Source organism: Poecilia reticulata, chromosome 7 (assembly GCF_904066995.2).
Source record: "Poecilia reticulata chromosome 7, P_reticulata-male-v2, whole genome shotgun sequence".
In the NCBI taxonomy this organism is placed as follows: Eukaryota; Metazoa; Chordata; class Actinopteri; order Cyprinodontiformes; family Poeciliidae; genus Poecilia; species Poecilia reticulata.
In genome coordinates this window covers 20,229,488-20,246,974 of record NC_088836.1, presented here as the reverse complement: position 1 = coordinate 20,246,974, position 17,487 = coordinate 20,229,488, and the positions used below count along the sequence as shown (strand labels likewise).

Below are 17,487 nucleotides of genomic sequence, written 5' to 3'. Positions count from 1 at the left end.
TTGCACAAAATAAAGTGGGAGAAAAATGATCAACAGTTTTCCAACTTTTTAACAAACAAGACTTGCCAGAGGGTTGCTTCATAGCATTAGTAGACAAACACAGCGCCTTAAGATGAAATTATGAAGTTTAATGCAGGACATAGTTATAAAACAATACTCCAAGTTTGGAACATCTCGCAAAGCACTTTTTCAGTCCTCATTTGAAAGTGGAAAACATTTGGAACAGCTGCAAATCTCACAAAACCTGGCCGTCCACCTAAATTGACAGAGATAATCAGTCAAAGTGGTAGTCAAGAGGGTCATGGCAACTCAGAAAATATTGTACATCATCCTAAACACACAATGCCGCATATGAAACATGGGGGTGACAGCATCATGCTGAGGAAATTATTTTCTTCAGCACACAGGATGGCTTAATAAAACCTGCTAGACACAGCCGTAGACTGAGACTAAGGTTCAGTCTGCAGTTCAATGACCCTCAATCCTAGTCGTAGCTCATGCAGAATAGTTTACATCAAAGCAAAACTACTAGTTGCGACCTCCACAAATTTGGTGTGAGGCAAAAAATTAACTTTGTCGCCTACAAGCAAAATGCTATGTATAGAAGAGAACATCATCCTAAAACCACAATCTCCATGATCAGAAAATGATGGTGGCAGTATCGTTCTGTGGACATTTTGTTTTTTCAACAGACAAAATGAAACAGAATCTGCAAAATTTTCAGTCTCTAGAAGTTTGACGCACAGTGTGAGACATACCAAAACATTTGCAGCTGTAGCAGAAGTGAAAGGCTGCTCTATACAGTATTGACTCTTGTGGAGGAGGGTTGAGTAGAAATGCACACCACACTTTTTTACACCTGTGAATCGTTTTCATTCTACTTCCCTGTTATTCACAACTTTGTGGAGATCAATCGCATAAAATCTTAATCAGACACACTGAAGTTTGTTTTTGCATTAATGTGAAAAGGGGTATGACAGATTTTGCAAGTCACAATGCATACAAGGATTACACAGCAAACTTTTAACACCTCCACTTTCCTTCTTCATCTCTTGTTCTCTCAGACCCACACCCACAAACAAAGACCACTGAAAATGTTTGTGTCTAATCTCTTTTTGCAGACTCACAACATTAAGTTAGTCTGAAAATTACTAAAGATAGAGCAAAATAGAATGAGACGTGGCACAGCATTGCAGACTTGAAACTTCAAATACTTGACAAAATGAGTAAACACAAACATAAAAGCACACAGTCCTGCACAAACAAGTACACAAACCCATTACCAGTGTGCATGTGTGTGTGTGTGATGTCAATGCATTGATATGAGTGTATTAATATTCTCCAGGCACCAGAGCATTTCTCTATTAGCTGGGTAGCAGCTGGAGAGGTGATGCACTTGGCAAAGCTGCTCTTTTGCTGAGAATGAAATTGAGCTTGCATTCTAATTCTTGTCCTAGAAAATAAAGGCCTTGAAAAAAAAACAGCATAATTAATGAATTTTGCTCTTGGGAAAGATATGATCTTGTTGCTATGGGAATAACATCCACTTGTCTTACCACAATTAGAGGCCTCTTAGTGAAAGCAAAACAATCTGACTCAAATTTATGAACTGTGCGCTACAATGCAAACAATAACAGCCTGTTCTGCACATAAATTATGCTTCTAAATATAAAACGTTAACTCTTCTCTTTTGGATTATCTTCGTAAACAAATTACAATCTTTAAGCAGAAGTTGGAAGTTTGGAGCACACTGGCGCTCTGATGTTCCAGCAATCACGTAAATTGTTTTGGTCTGAAACAAAGCAGGCCCATTGTGTCAAACCCGAAGCCCGGTTCTCATGCACAGGCCACGGGGATAAAACAGCTGTTCTGCTAATGTCAGAGTGTGATTCGCTCCCAGCTGCCTGCAACTGTTGCGCCACACTGTTTAACACTTGAAGGCGTGCAAAAAGAGAAAAGAAAAGCAGAGAGGACAAGAGTCAGGACACAGGAGTCCTGGCAGCTGTCTAATGATCTCAAATAACCTCTGCGTTCTCCTAGCTACGCCTGCAACTGCTCTCCCTTAGTGCAAGCGTTCACGCATTACCCACAAGCACACACGCATACACACAACAGTATGCACGTACAGAAGAGCCATTTGTTTTCCTTGACAAACACTTACACAGAAGCCTTTGTCTGTGTCTGCACAGTGGGCTTCAGACCTACTGTAGTTATAAACAAACATCCACCACGAACACATGCCTTGTGGAATGAGGGCATAGTTTCACTACTTCCTCAATCTAAATGGACAAAAGGTGAAGAAACCAATACACCTGGGTTTAGAACACAATGCTTACAGTAAGACTCTGCTGCAGACAATGTGGTTTAGATTTAAAAAAATGTTCTCACATCTCACGTTTCATACGCACTCGTGTTTTTTTACTACTTCCCACGAACGCGTATACTGTATTTTTTCTGCATGTATTTTCATTTCCTCCCTCTCTCTTTCTCACTCCATCACACACACACACACACATACTCAGCGCATTTCTCCCTCTTCTTCGTATACGCACCTCCTTTCGAAGACGTCCCCATATTCCCTCCCAGTCAGATCTGCTTCCAGAAAGTGAGTAAGACAGAGAAGTGAAGTGGAGCAGCGCCAGAAGTCACTAACTTACTGAAAAGAAAACCAGACTCTGTCAGTGCAACCGGCTCTCAGACTCATACCGTCTTTGTCTTACTGCCCTCCCTCTCTTTCTTTTCTGCCCCACTGTAGCTGTGCCTAAGCTAAGCACTTCCATGTTTCTTCACAACTAAACTGTCTTATTCTAGGAGAATATGATCTAACACCAACCTCAGGAACCATCATTCCTTTCTTTGGTGGAATTATCACATAATGTAAATTTTTGCTGTTCATCAACAGAAGCAGCACTAAAACAGAAAATAAAAAGTCTTTCAAATGAACTCAACCTTATTCTCTGATCTTGATGGTGAGATGATCTTTGCAAACAGGACACTAAAGAAACCTGCTACCGCAACAGGAATATAGCTATAAGAAAGCTCATATGCTTGCTGGCTGGATGGATGGATGGAATTGTTATTCACACTTCAATTCTTCAATTAAACATTTCTACAACAGACCCACATGTGCTGCACTGACATTAATATTAGAATGTACAGCCCATCCTCACTGAGGTAAAAACTTGTTTTCCACATCAACATGTTTTATCAGATAACAATTAGAAGTCAAGAGAACATTTGGGGTGTAAACTAGAGGGTGATGAAAGCAGCTCAAAGTTTCACTACCTGTATAAGCTCTCTGAATATTAAAGATTAAACTTGTTTGAGTTTAATTTACAGTGCAGTCCAGAGAAAATATGATCTGCTGTTAATGTAATCCTACAAACCCTAGTACAAGCAGCTCATGTGCAAAATGGCTTTCTGCATGTAAAAACAATGCTGCTGTATGCTCAGGGTGCACATCTTTCAGTTGATTTGCAGGTTTGCACTCTCATGTTTCATAGTATGAAACTGACTCAGAGTGGGAGATCCTCGGACCACATATCTTTAAAATTAGTAGCTAGCGTGAGAAAGCAAGTGTCCAAATGAAAAACTACTTTCAGGGCGCACGGCGCCTGAAACCACAGAATAACGACTCATTCCTTATAAGAAGCGATGAATACCAGTTTAATACTACCACTAAACCACACATTACACAGCCAGTTCAAAGGAAAAGAGACATGGTTGAGATTTCTGAAATGTAATCTGGATACTTACAAATTATGCATTGATCTTACAGCTGGTTTTTTTTTTCCATGCTTGTGCAGAACTAATGTGGTGTAATGGTTTTAAAGACTTTCAATCACAACAACTCCAGCTGGCTGGTCACATATGTATAATTTCAAGGGAAGGACGAAAATAAAGGAGGAGCCGAGCTGACAGCAGAACAAGCTAAATCTTTGCAAATGTATAAACCACCAGCAGCTCACAGTGGGGTTTTTAACCGTTCCATTGCATATAAATAAATATAAACATGACCCATGTTTACGGAACAAGCTATACAGTCCAGATACATGAAAGCCAGACAGCGCCTGCAGAAAGCCTGCCGCTCCCTCCTTATGGAAAATAACTCACAAACTTAAGATTCTTTCTTCTTACCAATCTGTTTGTCATCTTTTTCACAACTGAAAAACTCCACAAATACTACGTACAAGGATAATGAAGCTTTATTAATAGAAGAATAAGAACCAGGCAAAAATACCCCCAAATATTATCCAACATTTTACTAATTTAAACAAGAGACAGTTAAAGAGATGAAGGAAGGAATTTGTTTATCCATCCAGAATGGGACAAAATAAGTCAGAGGAATTGTGAGTACATGGAGAGAAAAGGCAGAAGAAAAAAAAACTGATGGAAATTAAGGCAAATGTGCAGTTCTAGCAAATGGCAGCTGTGGGCCAGAAATGAGGGTCCCACAGGCAGAACGATCTCATTTCACTCAGTTTAGAACATTGATGTTTGCACATATGGACATTAGGCTGAGGTATTTAAAATCACCAAAGGTATAATTTCCAGTGCTAACATAGCCAGTATAATATTGTAGGGAGAAGCCTTTCTAATGCAATTGTCTTCTAAAGAAAGAAGCTGATAATGAGTGAATGAAACTTGTGCAGCACCTGGTGCTGTTTTCTGTACACTGAAAAACACACCTTATGTGAAAAAAAAATGCATAAATATGGCATTAATTAATGATCTAACAGTATGTCTGCCTTTCCTTTTTTTTTTTTTTGTAAAAACAGTCCAGACCAGTCAAGACATAGATAGCACTCATATCCTGAAGGTATGCTGTGTTATCTGGTATCAACCTGTTAGTAGCTGATCCTTCAAGTTTTGTAAGGTGGGGCCTCCGTCTCCATGGATTTATTTGTCCTACACATCAACACACATGTTTAATTGGATCTAACCTTTGGGGAATTTGGAGGTCAACACATCAAAATTATGCTGTTTAAACCGTTACTGAACCATTTATCACTTCACCTGTCAATTAACATAATGTTATTTCAGATCTGTGTATGTCTGTATACCAGACTGGGTAAATATTTTTCCCATACAACCACATAAGCCAGTGGTTTTCTACCACTTTTCACAATTATATTTAATGATAAACGGTATGTTTATGTTTTAAGCAACAGAAGACATTGCAACTGCACATTTGCAGTTCATATTTATGGGTCTTTATTTTGTGCTCCAGCGGTATTCATTTGACAAATATCACTCATTTGTCATAGAGGTAAGATGTTTCAACATACTTTTCCATTTTTAATAAATATGATTATGGATCTTTTAATTAATGAGTTCATAAGTTAATGTTTTTATTCATGACCTTTATACAACTATTATGATTGTTGTGTCTATGTTCCTTGCTTTTGGATTTTAAAGGAGCTTCTGGAAACTCGCCACTGCTTGTATGATTCACCCTAAAACTGGATATACTGAAATTTGTCCAAGTGGAAGTCTAGAGTACCAACCTTGTGACAAACCGTACCCTTTATGTGTTAATTGGTCTGGCTTTCTATTTGTAAATGTAACATTGGTTGTTGTAAATTTCCTTTCTATTTTGCACCTTTTGTATCTATATGCAAACAGTTCCATGTTTTATGATGACCCTGATGAAGCCCACAAGTTTAAATGTGTTAGTCTGTTGAAATAGTTATTTTTCTGATGTGCTAATTACATTATGTGCAAATTCTTTAGACATACTATGTTTAGCTGTGCTGTCAAGGTTTCAAGGTTTTGTGAATAAAAACGGCAGAATTTCAGAAGTCGCAACGAGAAAATATATCTGCCCTATTTGGAAGTTCGAGCCCTGACTTAAAGCCTCGCAGGAAGACCTTTGCAGAAGCTTGAAAAAAAAACTGAACTACTAAAGACAATGTGCATTACTTTTAGGTAAGAAAAAACCCCCACAGTAAGCACAAAAACACATTAAAATAGCAGCAAAAACATCAGAAAAGGGAAACACACCGGCTTTTTAATGGTACAAAGTTTTCAGTATCTCATTAAAGCCTTTCATTAAATAAAAATATAAATAATAAATGGTTTAAGTGGCAGGGGAATATTCAGATATTTCCTAAAATAAAACAAAAAATTTACATTTTACTGTTGAGTGCAGGTACGAAGTTGGGATGTGGGCTTTTCAACTGTATCTTATCTGAGTGGCTCAGGTGGGTCATTATGAGGAAGAGGCTTAGTTAATAAGACTAGTCTGACAGGATAAGCTAGTGGTGGCTAATCCTGAGTGGGAAGCACCAACTGTCAAAATACCTGCATTTAGCTGCAATCACACAAAGCTGCATCAAAATAATCACTCTCAAAATGACTGATGGTAAACATGGCAAATAAAATAGAAAATTTAAGGCGCATTAATATTGAACATCAGCAGGAATTAAGGAAGCAAGAAAACAGGAAGCTCATAGCCGTCAAGATGCATGAGAAACACACTGAACCTTAGATGTGGATGGAAAGTCTTCTAAAAAAAAAATGTAATTTTTAAAAAAAAATATTCTCTTGGAGTTTGTGTGTAAAAGTTTAAATATGAAAAAAAATCACAGTGGGTTACAATACTTGACCAGTGATTTTGTAACCCTCTGCAGCAGGTAAGTGGACAAATCAATATGAATTACTCAGTCATACTATTGCAATGAAGCCTTGATTGATGAGTATAAAAAACCTTAATTTGACATTTTTTAAATTGTATAACAGTGAATTCTCTGTAAATCATTTCTGCTCAACATCCCGTCCTCTGTGTTTGCCTGCAACAGTGAATATTCTGCTGCCACGCTCATGTGAATAGAAATAACTTAATGAAGAAAATCTACAGTTAACTAACTGCACAACGGTGGCAGAAAGCTGCTTACATTTATGGATTTAACCTGGCTCATCTGCTCAAATGTCTGTGAAATTCCTGAATTAAAATATAAGGTACCTACGTAAACACTTACAAAATCAGATCAGTCAAAATAAACATATTATTCTTTTTAATGTTTTGTAATAAATCTCATTACGTCACCCTGAGGAGTTTCACTTTTATATTCTGGAAAAATATATATATTTTACTTATTCTTTACATTATTTAACATTGAACATGCTGCATTAAACATGTTCCAGAAGTCGGAGCTTTTGAGCAAAGTATAAACCTGTGGCAAGATTATATCACATATAAGTTAAAAGTGTTTTATTTGCAGGCTTCAGAACAGTGGAACTTGTTATTTGTGTTTGTGCTGGCTAATATTATCAATAAAATACCAAAACAGTATATATTCATTCAATATGTTCAAACACTGAAGGAACATGTCCGCAAGTAGATCTACGGAACTTTTGGTGCCACTGGTTTACTTAAGACGGAAACACGATGAGGTGCACGCCTACATTCTGTGGGTGTGCAGCCATCTTGAATACTACACTTCCTCAGCAAGCTCTGACTGTCTGAGTCATATTGTTGTTGCTTTTCTTTCTGGGAACTCAGAAAATCTGACTTTGAAGTACAAAGATAATGCAGCAGAATACATAATGCAATTAAAATATCTTGTGGTGTGGTTTAGGTCTAATCTGGTTTAAAAAGGTATTAAAAATCAATACTTTAATGTCTTAAATAATACCTCCTCTATATCTTCTACTTCCTTTGAAAGACTTTCTTGAAGGTATACCACAGAACCAGACATTTTCTACTCCTTTTAAATGGTTAAGTGTTCTCTGAGCTTGACAATATGTTTTGCAAAGACTGACTTCAGTTGACCGGAGTATTTTAAATAACAGATTTACTTCTATCTAATCAAAAGAAATAATAATACCAGGTTTAAACACAATATCAAAGGGAAGAAAACATAAAACAACAAAGAAAAACGTCTCAAAGTCAACCTCAAGGACCACATCCTCCCATGCGATCTGTCTGGTGTGGCAAGATTAAAGCTTAATCACAACACTTTAGGAACGCATGCAAGCCGATCTGAACTTATTATCTTCATGTTTCAAAGCACGAAGACTTTCAGGAAACCACGAGTACAACGAAGAATGGCTTAGACAGTTTGTTTTCTATTATTTCTTTATGCTAAATTTTATTCAGGAAAAACCATTAACGAACAAAAGACATGAAATGAAAAATGAAACATAATTAGTTTTTGATAAAAGCCTTGTTTATTCCAATGTTTTAAGCCAAACCAGCTGAGTAAAACAGTGTTGTCGATAAGAAAGATGTGCTACAATAGTAAAGTACAATAGTAAATAGACGTATAAGTAAATAAACTTATAGAACACTTTTCTTGACGTACAGACCATCGAAAGTGATTTTTCCACACAAATATTCACACCAAAATACAGATTAGCAGATCACTTCAGGTACAGTGTCTTGCACTTCAGTGAGAAAAATCTGGAACCAAACTCACAACCTTTCAACTGCCAGGCAACTACCTCATCTCCACAGCCGTCACCTCATTCTCTATTTACTCTTAAGTTTAGCTCCCACAGGATCACATATAACATGTCCTGTTTACAGCTGGAGGAAATCTGTTTCACTAATAAGAGAATAAGAAGCAGATTCAGTCAATTAGCAAAAACATTTATGTGGATTTTTTCAGAACTCAACAGTAATCTTTTCCAGATAGTTTTTGGGGTTTGATCAATCCCATAGTTTTGGAAGTTTGCAAATATCATACTGTAGAATATTTTTACCTCACTATATGTCACAATTCCTATAATGGAAAATAATGCATGGAACTCCTTGGATGTGATATTTGGCAGGTTATTAGATTTCAAGAATCATACATTAGTCCTTGGTGTGCCAATATCGCACATGGTGAGTTGTATGGATTCACTTCACTGCCACTAATCCTCACTCCTGATGTAGCAATAGATTGCTTGGAAATGAATGGAAAGGAGTGCGGACATTATGACAGAAAACAGATGAGTTAGGAACACAAGGGTTTTACCTTAACTAATAATACCAATATTTAATCATAACTTTTCATTACATTTCTTCCTAATGTCATCTAAGCTTCATACAACTTCTCTTGAAACAACTTTAACAGCTATTTTTTTTTAAATAACATCAGAAAGTTTAGGTAAAAAAAAACAAAACTATGCACACCACTAAACACAATGATTTAATTGCACTCGTATCCCTGGGAAGCTTTGCATGCGAGTCAGAGCAAATCAACCATAGGAAAAGAAAGCGGAACATATGCACAAACTGTAGAGTATTAAGTTACCTGGAAAAGTCCCATAAAAACCTGGACCAATTCATCACCTGTGAAAACAGTACTAACACAGACGCACACACACAAATCCCTACTCATGATCTGCAGGGTTACTCATTAAAGAAGTACATGTGTGTAACTTCTAGTCTTACAGTAAGGAGAAAATGAGGAGACGGCCACCAACTTTTCACTGATGGATCTATAAACGTATCTTTATTGAGTAATAAAGAATAAGGGAAATCTATATAACATGACACTTTGAGAGCTTGCATGTAAGAAGCTGCCGTTTAAACTGACTCACTGTCTTCCACCAAAATAAACACAACATGAAACCACAAGACCAGCACATTAGCAGGAAGCAATATGAGACTAGAGAGCATGTTCTGAATTTGTGCCAGCGATCAGATAAGGCAGATAACTGGAAAACGATAAAGGAGGGATTTTTTATAAAGACTTAAATGTGTTTTTGTTTCTTATGTTTTCTGCACTCTGGGCTTCATCTTGGTGAATAAGGTTTGTATTGACGCCCATAAAAAGCAGGCACCACCGAACACATGCAGGCCCCCGCATGGATATGAAAATACAGCCTGGGGATTTTACTAATAACAAACACAATGAAGCACCTCTGTGTCTGGAAAAAGGAGGCTATTTTGCAGCAACCAAAACAACTGGGTCATATTAGCACAGACCCAGCTTTCCAAGCCTGCCTGATGCTATTACCAAAGTCATGAGGATCTGCTGGTTATTGAATTGAAAAACCATTCCCTAGTCTCGCTTTCTCCTTCCAAAATATTCCATCTCCATCCAGATGGCTTGGGGTTTCAATCATGTCAGTGCTTGGCAATATGTGTTTGTTTGGCTTTCTCACTGTAAGGCAGTCCCAGGAAAAAATGTTGTAGTTTCCAGGCCCTTCTCTAGTGAGAGGGGTAGAGTTACATACAGACTGGAACCAACGATTCTTAATAAAATATAAATCATTTAAAGAAATGCTGTAGGGACCAGTTAGAAATATGGTAAGGTAATCATATCTTTTGGAAACAATGCAGGAATTCTCACCAGCTAACCCAAAATGATAAATTTTCAGCAGATAACATAAAACGAAGATACCAAGTGACATAAGAATTCATACCTCTATTAACATTTTCATATTTAATCACATCATGTCCACAAACTCCAGTGCATTTCTTTGTGGTTTTATGTGATAGATAAAAACAGGTGGCATTACAAGAAGAAAGCGGTTGTTCAAAGGAAGCAACAAGAACTTCAGGCTTCCAGAAGCTATGCACGTGAAACAGAAAACATGTAGGAAAATGTGTCCTGGTCAGATGAAGCCAAAACTAAACTTTGTGGCCTACATGCCGCAACATTTTATGCAGCAGACAAGTAACACAACACAATTAACATCTCCACAGCGACAAATGTAAGTGGAAGCATTTGTGGCATGATAACCTGCATCATCAGCTGACCAGACTTGAAAGGAAGTTAGATGTTTCTGAACACAGAGCAGGTCTGGAAGAAAACTTGACTTGACTGCAGCAGAGGTTCACCTTCCAGCAAAATCTGACAACCTCTGCCTGTCTTTTCCTTTTATATCATGTCCATTACGTGAAGTGGAAGCAGCCTGTCGCCAGGTACTGACTGGGAGTGCCTGGGTTCAATATTTCCAGCTTATTTAAACCTGCTTGTTACTGACATCCTTAAGACTTAGAAAAAAATTACAAACACTGATACTTTGGTCTGTATTGTTATTGTATAGTTTTCTCCACTGTTTGTTCGATGAGAGAGTAAAAAAAATATCAATAAATTTACAAATTAAACATAAACGCATGGATGAGTATCTCTATATTTTGTTGGAACATTAGTGATTTAATCCTCCAAAAGTTCTTTAGAAGATGCAGTTGTCCAATGTGTCTCTGGCAGGTCTAGGTCCATCACTACATACAGATTTTGGCGCTGATCACTTTCTAGCTGTAATAACTGAAGCTGTGTGCAGACTCTAGATCGTTCTTCTTTAGGTTCAAAGATAATAACTTCAGTTTTGCTTCTACTCATCAGAAGAAACTTCTGCACATTCACACACTGACTTGTTTTCTGCACATTCTCTGTGCTTGAGTGGGTTCATTGTCACCTGGTGGTATTGTAATGTAGAGCAGTGTATCATCTACATAGTTATGGTAGCTAATATTATAATATGAGTTAGTGGTAACATGTAGATATTAAATAAGGAGAGCCCCAAGATGGAGCCGTGATCTTTGTTTGCTTCAATGAAAAGTTGACAAAATTCCTGTTCTTTAGGTAACGCTTGAACCAGTCAAGTAGTGTACCAGAGGTACATTTAAAAATTAAAATGTTCTTTAACAGCGGCATTTGAGTTTGAGTCTTTCATTGTTTTGCAATAACTAATGACCTAAAAAAAGACTTAAAAGAAGTGATCAATAGGTTTTTATCATCACTTTTATCACTTTGTCATAGCTGTAACGCATAATATCATACATTTTATGAAAAACACTGCCCATGTCTGATACCCTCTATCATCAATTTACTGATGCTATCAATCACTCATTTATGGTTTATTAGTTTTATGTCCACTTAAGTTACATTTATAAAATTTCTTAAATTAAATTTTAATTGAAGTCAAGAAACATTTTAAAAAGAACAAAATACAAAAATACACTCCACACTTTTCAGGTTTTTATGTTAAAAACTTCCAAAATCTGAGACATGCTAAGTATGACAGACATGCTTAGCTTATGTCTATCATATAAACTCCAATGAAATATGCATAAGTAATAGACTCTAAAATAAAATAAAACTCCCATGCAGTATGAATGATTTTGCACAGCACTGTATGAACAAAAATTCAAACACATTTACAATATGTGTTAGTATGTTATGTCAGAGTCAGTAGGACAGATGCTCCACTTCACATCCCCAGAAGAATTCATCTGGGGATGAAGCCTCTACTTACCTGGTTCATCCCAACAAAAGCTTAATTCTCACTAATCATATATAAAGAGGGACATTGGTATATCACTCACTATGTTTGTTGTTGTTTTCAGGGCATGGCGTGCTTCTAACAAACTCCTGGGGATGTCCGTGTTTGGGTGTTTGGCCCCTCGGTAGGCCCGGTGAGGACAGCTTCCCAAGCCTGGGGCCACTGGAGCTCTCCATGCCTGCAATGGTAGATTATGAGGTTAAAGGCTTTCTGCTGCTCATTAATCTGTTCCCAATGTTTGTAAGAACATTATTAGCACTCCACTACATCGATAGTCTGTGAAGATGCTCTCTCCTTGTTAATGCAGAGTCTTCATACTGGTCATTGGTACTGTTGGCCTGAAGGTCAGATAAGTGGAGGCACACACATCATCTGCAGTGGTAATGAGGGTGTGACCTCCCATGTTTCATTTCAAAATCAATAATCTGACTTCATGCTCTGCCCATTAGACAAAAGGTAAGTCAAAGAAAGGACAGAGACAAGAACTGCTGCTCTGCTTGATCACTTTGTTGGGCTATCTGCTCAGGTAGCCAGCTTGCAGTTGACTTCATGTCAGACATATTGCTGTGACTTGCCAGCTGTAGTGTCAAAACAGTTTTAGCTTCATTAGACCCACGTTTCACGCCATGACTGGTTTTCCCCAACTATTTCTAAACAGCGAAATGTTTTTCTTGTAATAATAAAAAATGTATAGTGGCCTTCTTTCGCTTTCTATCTTATGAAAGACCAATGAAGGACCTGTGTATTAGGTCACCTGGTCGACAGCAAAGTTTTCTGCTTTACAGTATTAATTATCAACATTAACTGCTGAATCTCAACACACCTACTGCATACATAAAATGTACTGTTCCTAAAATTTTGATGAAGAAGGCTGCCAATTATTAAATGAAGTGACAGCAATTAGAATCCAACATGCTTTCACTCACTTTTATAAGTTACAACACCAAACAGTATGACACCCAGTAGGAACCAATCAGTTTCCATTTTCATGCCATGCTTTACAATATATGTTTCTGGTTGATGTGTCCTGAAAATAATTTGCTTTCATTTTGCTTAAATATATTCTGACATACATAGCAAGTGCTCTGCATTTAACAAGAAGTTGAAATGCACAAAGGCACAAACAGGTACTAGAGTGCATGCAGGAACAGTAGTTTGGTATGACTCAGGGGTGTTAGATCACCCAAGCCCTGAAACTAACAAATGTGGGCAAAACAAACAAAAAAAACAGAAATGAGTAATTACAAAAAACAGTAAAAAAAACCAAACCAAAAAAAAAAACAGAACAAATAATCAGAGATTAAGTTTGCAAGGTTCTTTGCAAAAAGTTAAACATGGACCTTCTTTGTAAAATAGTACATAGCTAATGTATATGTACTGGAATTAAAATGTAGCTTACTTCAAATATTAAAATACAACATTCATGTTGTAGGAAAATACTGTGAATGTTTTGAGTTTGTGTGAATTTTTTACCTTTATTTACAAATGGCAAAATATTAAAATATATGCAAATAAAGAAATAGATCTAACAAACTTTAAATATACTTGGTATTTTTCTCACTTAAGCTAACTGCCAAACAGTTTCAGCTCCACCTAACACTGTAAACGGTTTGGTAGCTTTCTCTAAAATATTTCATCACACTGTTCCCGCGGTTTAATGACCTTTTATTTAGATGTCAGAGAAAGTGGCATAGTGACTACAGAGCATAGTTAGCACAGTGATGCTTCTCCACTTCCTGCTGCTACAAACTGCTGGTCAACTATCTGAAAGAAGGCCACTATATATATATTTTTATTACAAGAAAAACATTTAGCTGTTTAGAAAAGGTTGTGAAAAATCAGTCATGGCGTGAAACATGGGTCTAATGAAGCTAAAACTGTTTTGACACTACAGCTGGCAAGTCACAGAAATATGTCTGACATGAAGCCAACTGCAAGCTGGCTACCTGAGCAGATAGCCCAACAAAGTGATCAGCAGTATTATACTGGTGTATCTATAAAAACCAGAACAACAAAAAGAAATCTTCTGCACATGAAGAACTTATAAACTACTACAACATTTAACAAGCGTTTATTCTACATCTTTGCTTTGGACTATGTAGAGTCAAAATAACATTTTTATTGACTTAGGCCCTGAGTTAATGCACCCGTTTGCAAATTTTACACCCATGTTATTTTTTAGTGTTGTCATTTTGCACCCACCTACTTCCATTTAAAACCTGTAAACAAACAAACATGTTATTAAGCCATTGTGTATCAGTTTGTTTTACATGCAGTAAAGTTTTGACCTGAATTATGAAAATAGTGATAAATTGCTCAAATCATAAAAAAATACATCGTTTTCTGAAATATTTGCATTAAAACTTGTTTTAATTTTTGGGATTCTGGTTCAATTCAAATTCAAAAAACTTTCTTGATCCCAAAGGAAAATTAAATAACTCTGATCCATGTTCAGACAAATTGATTGCTCTAAAATGATGTGCCATGATCAAACCAAATTAACTCTAACATCCAACTAGTAGACATATTATTTATTGGACTCCTAAAACTACATTTCCCCACAACAGGGCTAGAACACATAATAGAAAATAGCGTGAAACTTAAAGAGTCTGGTTCAATCTCAAAATGAACTACAAAAGTACTAAATGGCAAAGGGCTAGAATGACCAGAAGAACCCTTACAGATAATATAATATATACTTTTAAAATGGTTGAAAAAAAAACTGTATCTATTTTAAAATAAAACAAATGTGATATTATTGTGAAACAAGAGGGGTTTTTTTTTTCTCTCATGTTTTTGTTTTTTTAGTTAGGAACAAGAAAGTGCCGAATACAATAAGTAATTCCATAAAAGATTTTTTGCAACCATCCTTCGAGTTATAATAAATACAAGCCTGTGACGCCTCAAACAAACCAACCTGCAAACAAGTATTTCCCACTGCACGTGGCCCACTGCCACGGTGTTTGTCAGCTATGGTCAGACTCAATTTGAACATGTGAGTAAATAAAAACAATAAAAGTGTTCCACTTTTTCCTCCTTTAGTCCGACCACACCTACCTGAACTGTGGGGTCAGTCACTCAGCAGCAGGAGCCCTGGGGGGCCCCACCGGGTCACCCACGTGACGGGAGGAGGAGGTCAGGAGACAGGCACCAAAGTGGGCGTTTTTTCCACCAATGTTATGTTACATGGCAATCACACCTGCTTGTACGTCAAGGGCCGTTCAGACAGGAGGCTCGGGGGGCCGAAGGGAAGTGGACAGCCGTCAGCCTCGTCTCCTCTGAACACGACGACAAAAAGACGATTCACAATCCCGAGTGTCCATGAAAAGAAATCCAGTGTAGTTTCACCTCATTCCCAGTTTCCAAACGCATTCTCCTCCCTCCTCCTTTTCTGCATTAATATGTACACCACGAGGCACTTCTCCAACCTCCGTCTTCTCCTTAGACCCTCCAGAAATATTAAAAAACACCCAGGAAACACGACCAGGTCCTCGGCTCCTGAAGGAAAAATATTAGAATACAGAATGGTTTATATAGGCAGTGAAGCAAAATGGCGACTTTATTACGAAGGAGGAGTAAAAAAAAAAAAAAAAAATCCCTGCGCTGGCTGTAGCTGAAGGGAGGCACAAAAATATGTTTAGTGCAGTAATTTCGACGGCTGTGAGACAGTCGGTTAGAGTAAAAGAAAACGAAGCGAAGAAAAAGAAGAAGAAACGTCGGATGTTAGTCCAGTCCCCGGCTCCTTACCTCGGGATTATTTCGGCTTTTTTATACGGATTTTATCTCGGCGGCCGTGTACAGTATTACAGTAGTGTGTGTTGGGTCATGCGCGTATCCACTCCACCTTTGACAGTTGCAGCCACAGTCTTGATGCAACTTGCGAGCTCTCGCGTTGTTATTATCTATTTCGAAGTGAATAACAACAGTGTGGGGTTGCTCTGGCTGATAAAGTCGCTGCAATATACCCCGGCTCTCGCTGCTCTTTCGACGTAACGGCGCTGGTCCCTGACGAAAAAAAGGGGTCAGGGCTTAAATTCCTCATATCAGCCCTCGTTAAGTGTTTGCATCGAGCTGCTGCTAAACATTCGACCAATCTGACCCGCAGCTTGAGTTCAGTCTGTGCAGTCTTCTCTCTAAAAAAAAAAAATAAACAGCTGAAAACCAAGTACGCCAGAAATTTACTGAATATACCACTGAAGGCAAAAATATTTCCTTATGTCATCATTACCAGTCTCTGTAATATTTTCTTATATTGCCACAGAATTCAAGGTCATCGCCTTAGATATTAAATCCTATTTATTTCAAGTAATGACATTAATGGATCTAATGCAATATTTAATCTGCATTAGATGCTCTGTCAGCTGGCTGCAGGGTATGTGCACATGGCTTTTCACCCATCTAAAGCGGCTAATAATAAATGTTTCACATATGGCGGGAGCCTACATTTTTCTCATAAAGACAGCTGACTTCATGAATCATTCATGGTTTCATTGCCACCTCTCTGTGTTTCAGTACAACAACAGAGGGACTCTCTTACTCTGACTGGTGCCAGTCAACATGGACTGATATTCTCCTATTAGTGGAAATGATTTGAAATCATGATGTAATTTAAATGTAGAAAAAACTATTTTAGGTATCGCCTGTGGATGGCGGCATAGCTTAACTTTAGTGTTGCCAAGCATATTGCTAGAATTGTCAAATATGTAGCTTAAAAGGCAGAAATGGGAAATGAAATACATTACTAATAGGTTAAAAAAAAGTGATACATTATTTTTCAGTTCTGTGCATAAATAAAAAACATACCCTTATTATGTACACATAGTTGTATTAGAGTATCAATAATCAGAATCGACTATACAAAATTTATAATTTCATGCTTAATCTTATTATTATCAACTTTATTATTATTACTATTCTTCTGAAGTAGGTATTAGTTTTTTTTATTAAATTTTCTTTTGTAATTTAATTGTACCACTTCTACTGTTATTGCAACTGTGGTTGATATTAATGAACTGTTTCTTCTACTATTATTATTATTATTATTATTATTCGACAAATAATTCATTTTTATATGTCTCACCACGTTCAGTCAAGGTTTATGACCATAAATCACCCACTAGAGGGCACTACAGTTCAATCATTTCTCAGAGTGAAAAGGCAAAACGAACATCTCATCATTGTGACTTCAAAACTTGTGATTTGGATGCATATCTTACTGGTTTTCTCAATTGTTGACTGCATAGTGTTTTTTTTTTTTTTACA

General features: G+C 37.2%; 1 protein-coding gene across 3 annotated transcripts in view; it reads right to left on the bottom strand.

Annotated features, from left to right (window-relative positions):
• Positions 1-16,366, bottom strand: part of znf512b (zinc finger protein 512B) — a 35,759-nt gene extending 19,393 nt beyond the window's left edge. Inside the window, exons 1-3 of one of the 3 annotated variants that reach the window (XM_008413908.3) lie at positions 15,973-16,366; positions 15,283-15,723; positions 12,269-12,403 (exon numbers count right to left, since the gene is read on the bottom strand). In XM_008413908.3, coding sequence (XP_008412130.2) covers positions 12,269-12,401 — 133 coding nt within the window. In that variant the 5' untranslated portion in view covers positions 12,402-12,403; positions 15,283-15,723; positions 15,973-16,366. Of the gene's footprint in view, positions 1-2,552; positions 2,670-12,268; positions 12,404-15,282; positions 15,724-15,972 lie in introns of those variants that run through there. The other 2 variants (XM_008413910.3, XM_017305859.2) reach the window with 2 other exon arrangements.
• Positions 16,367-17,487: the final 1,121 nt, after the last annotated feature.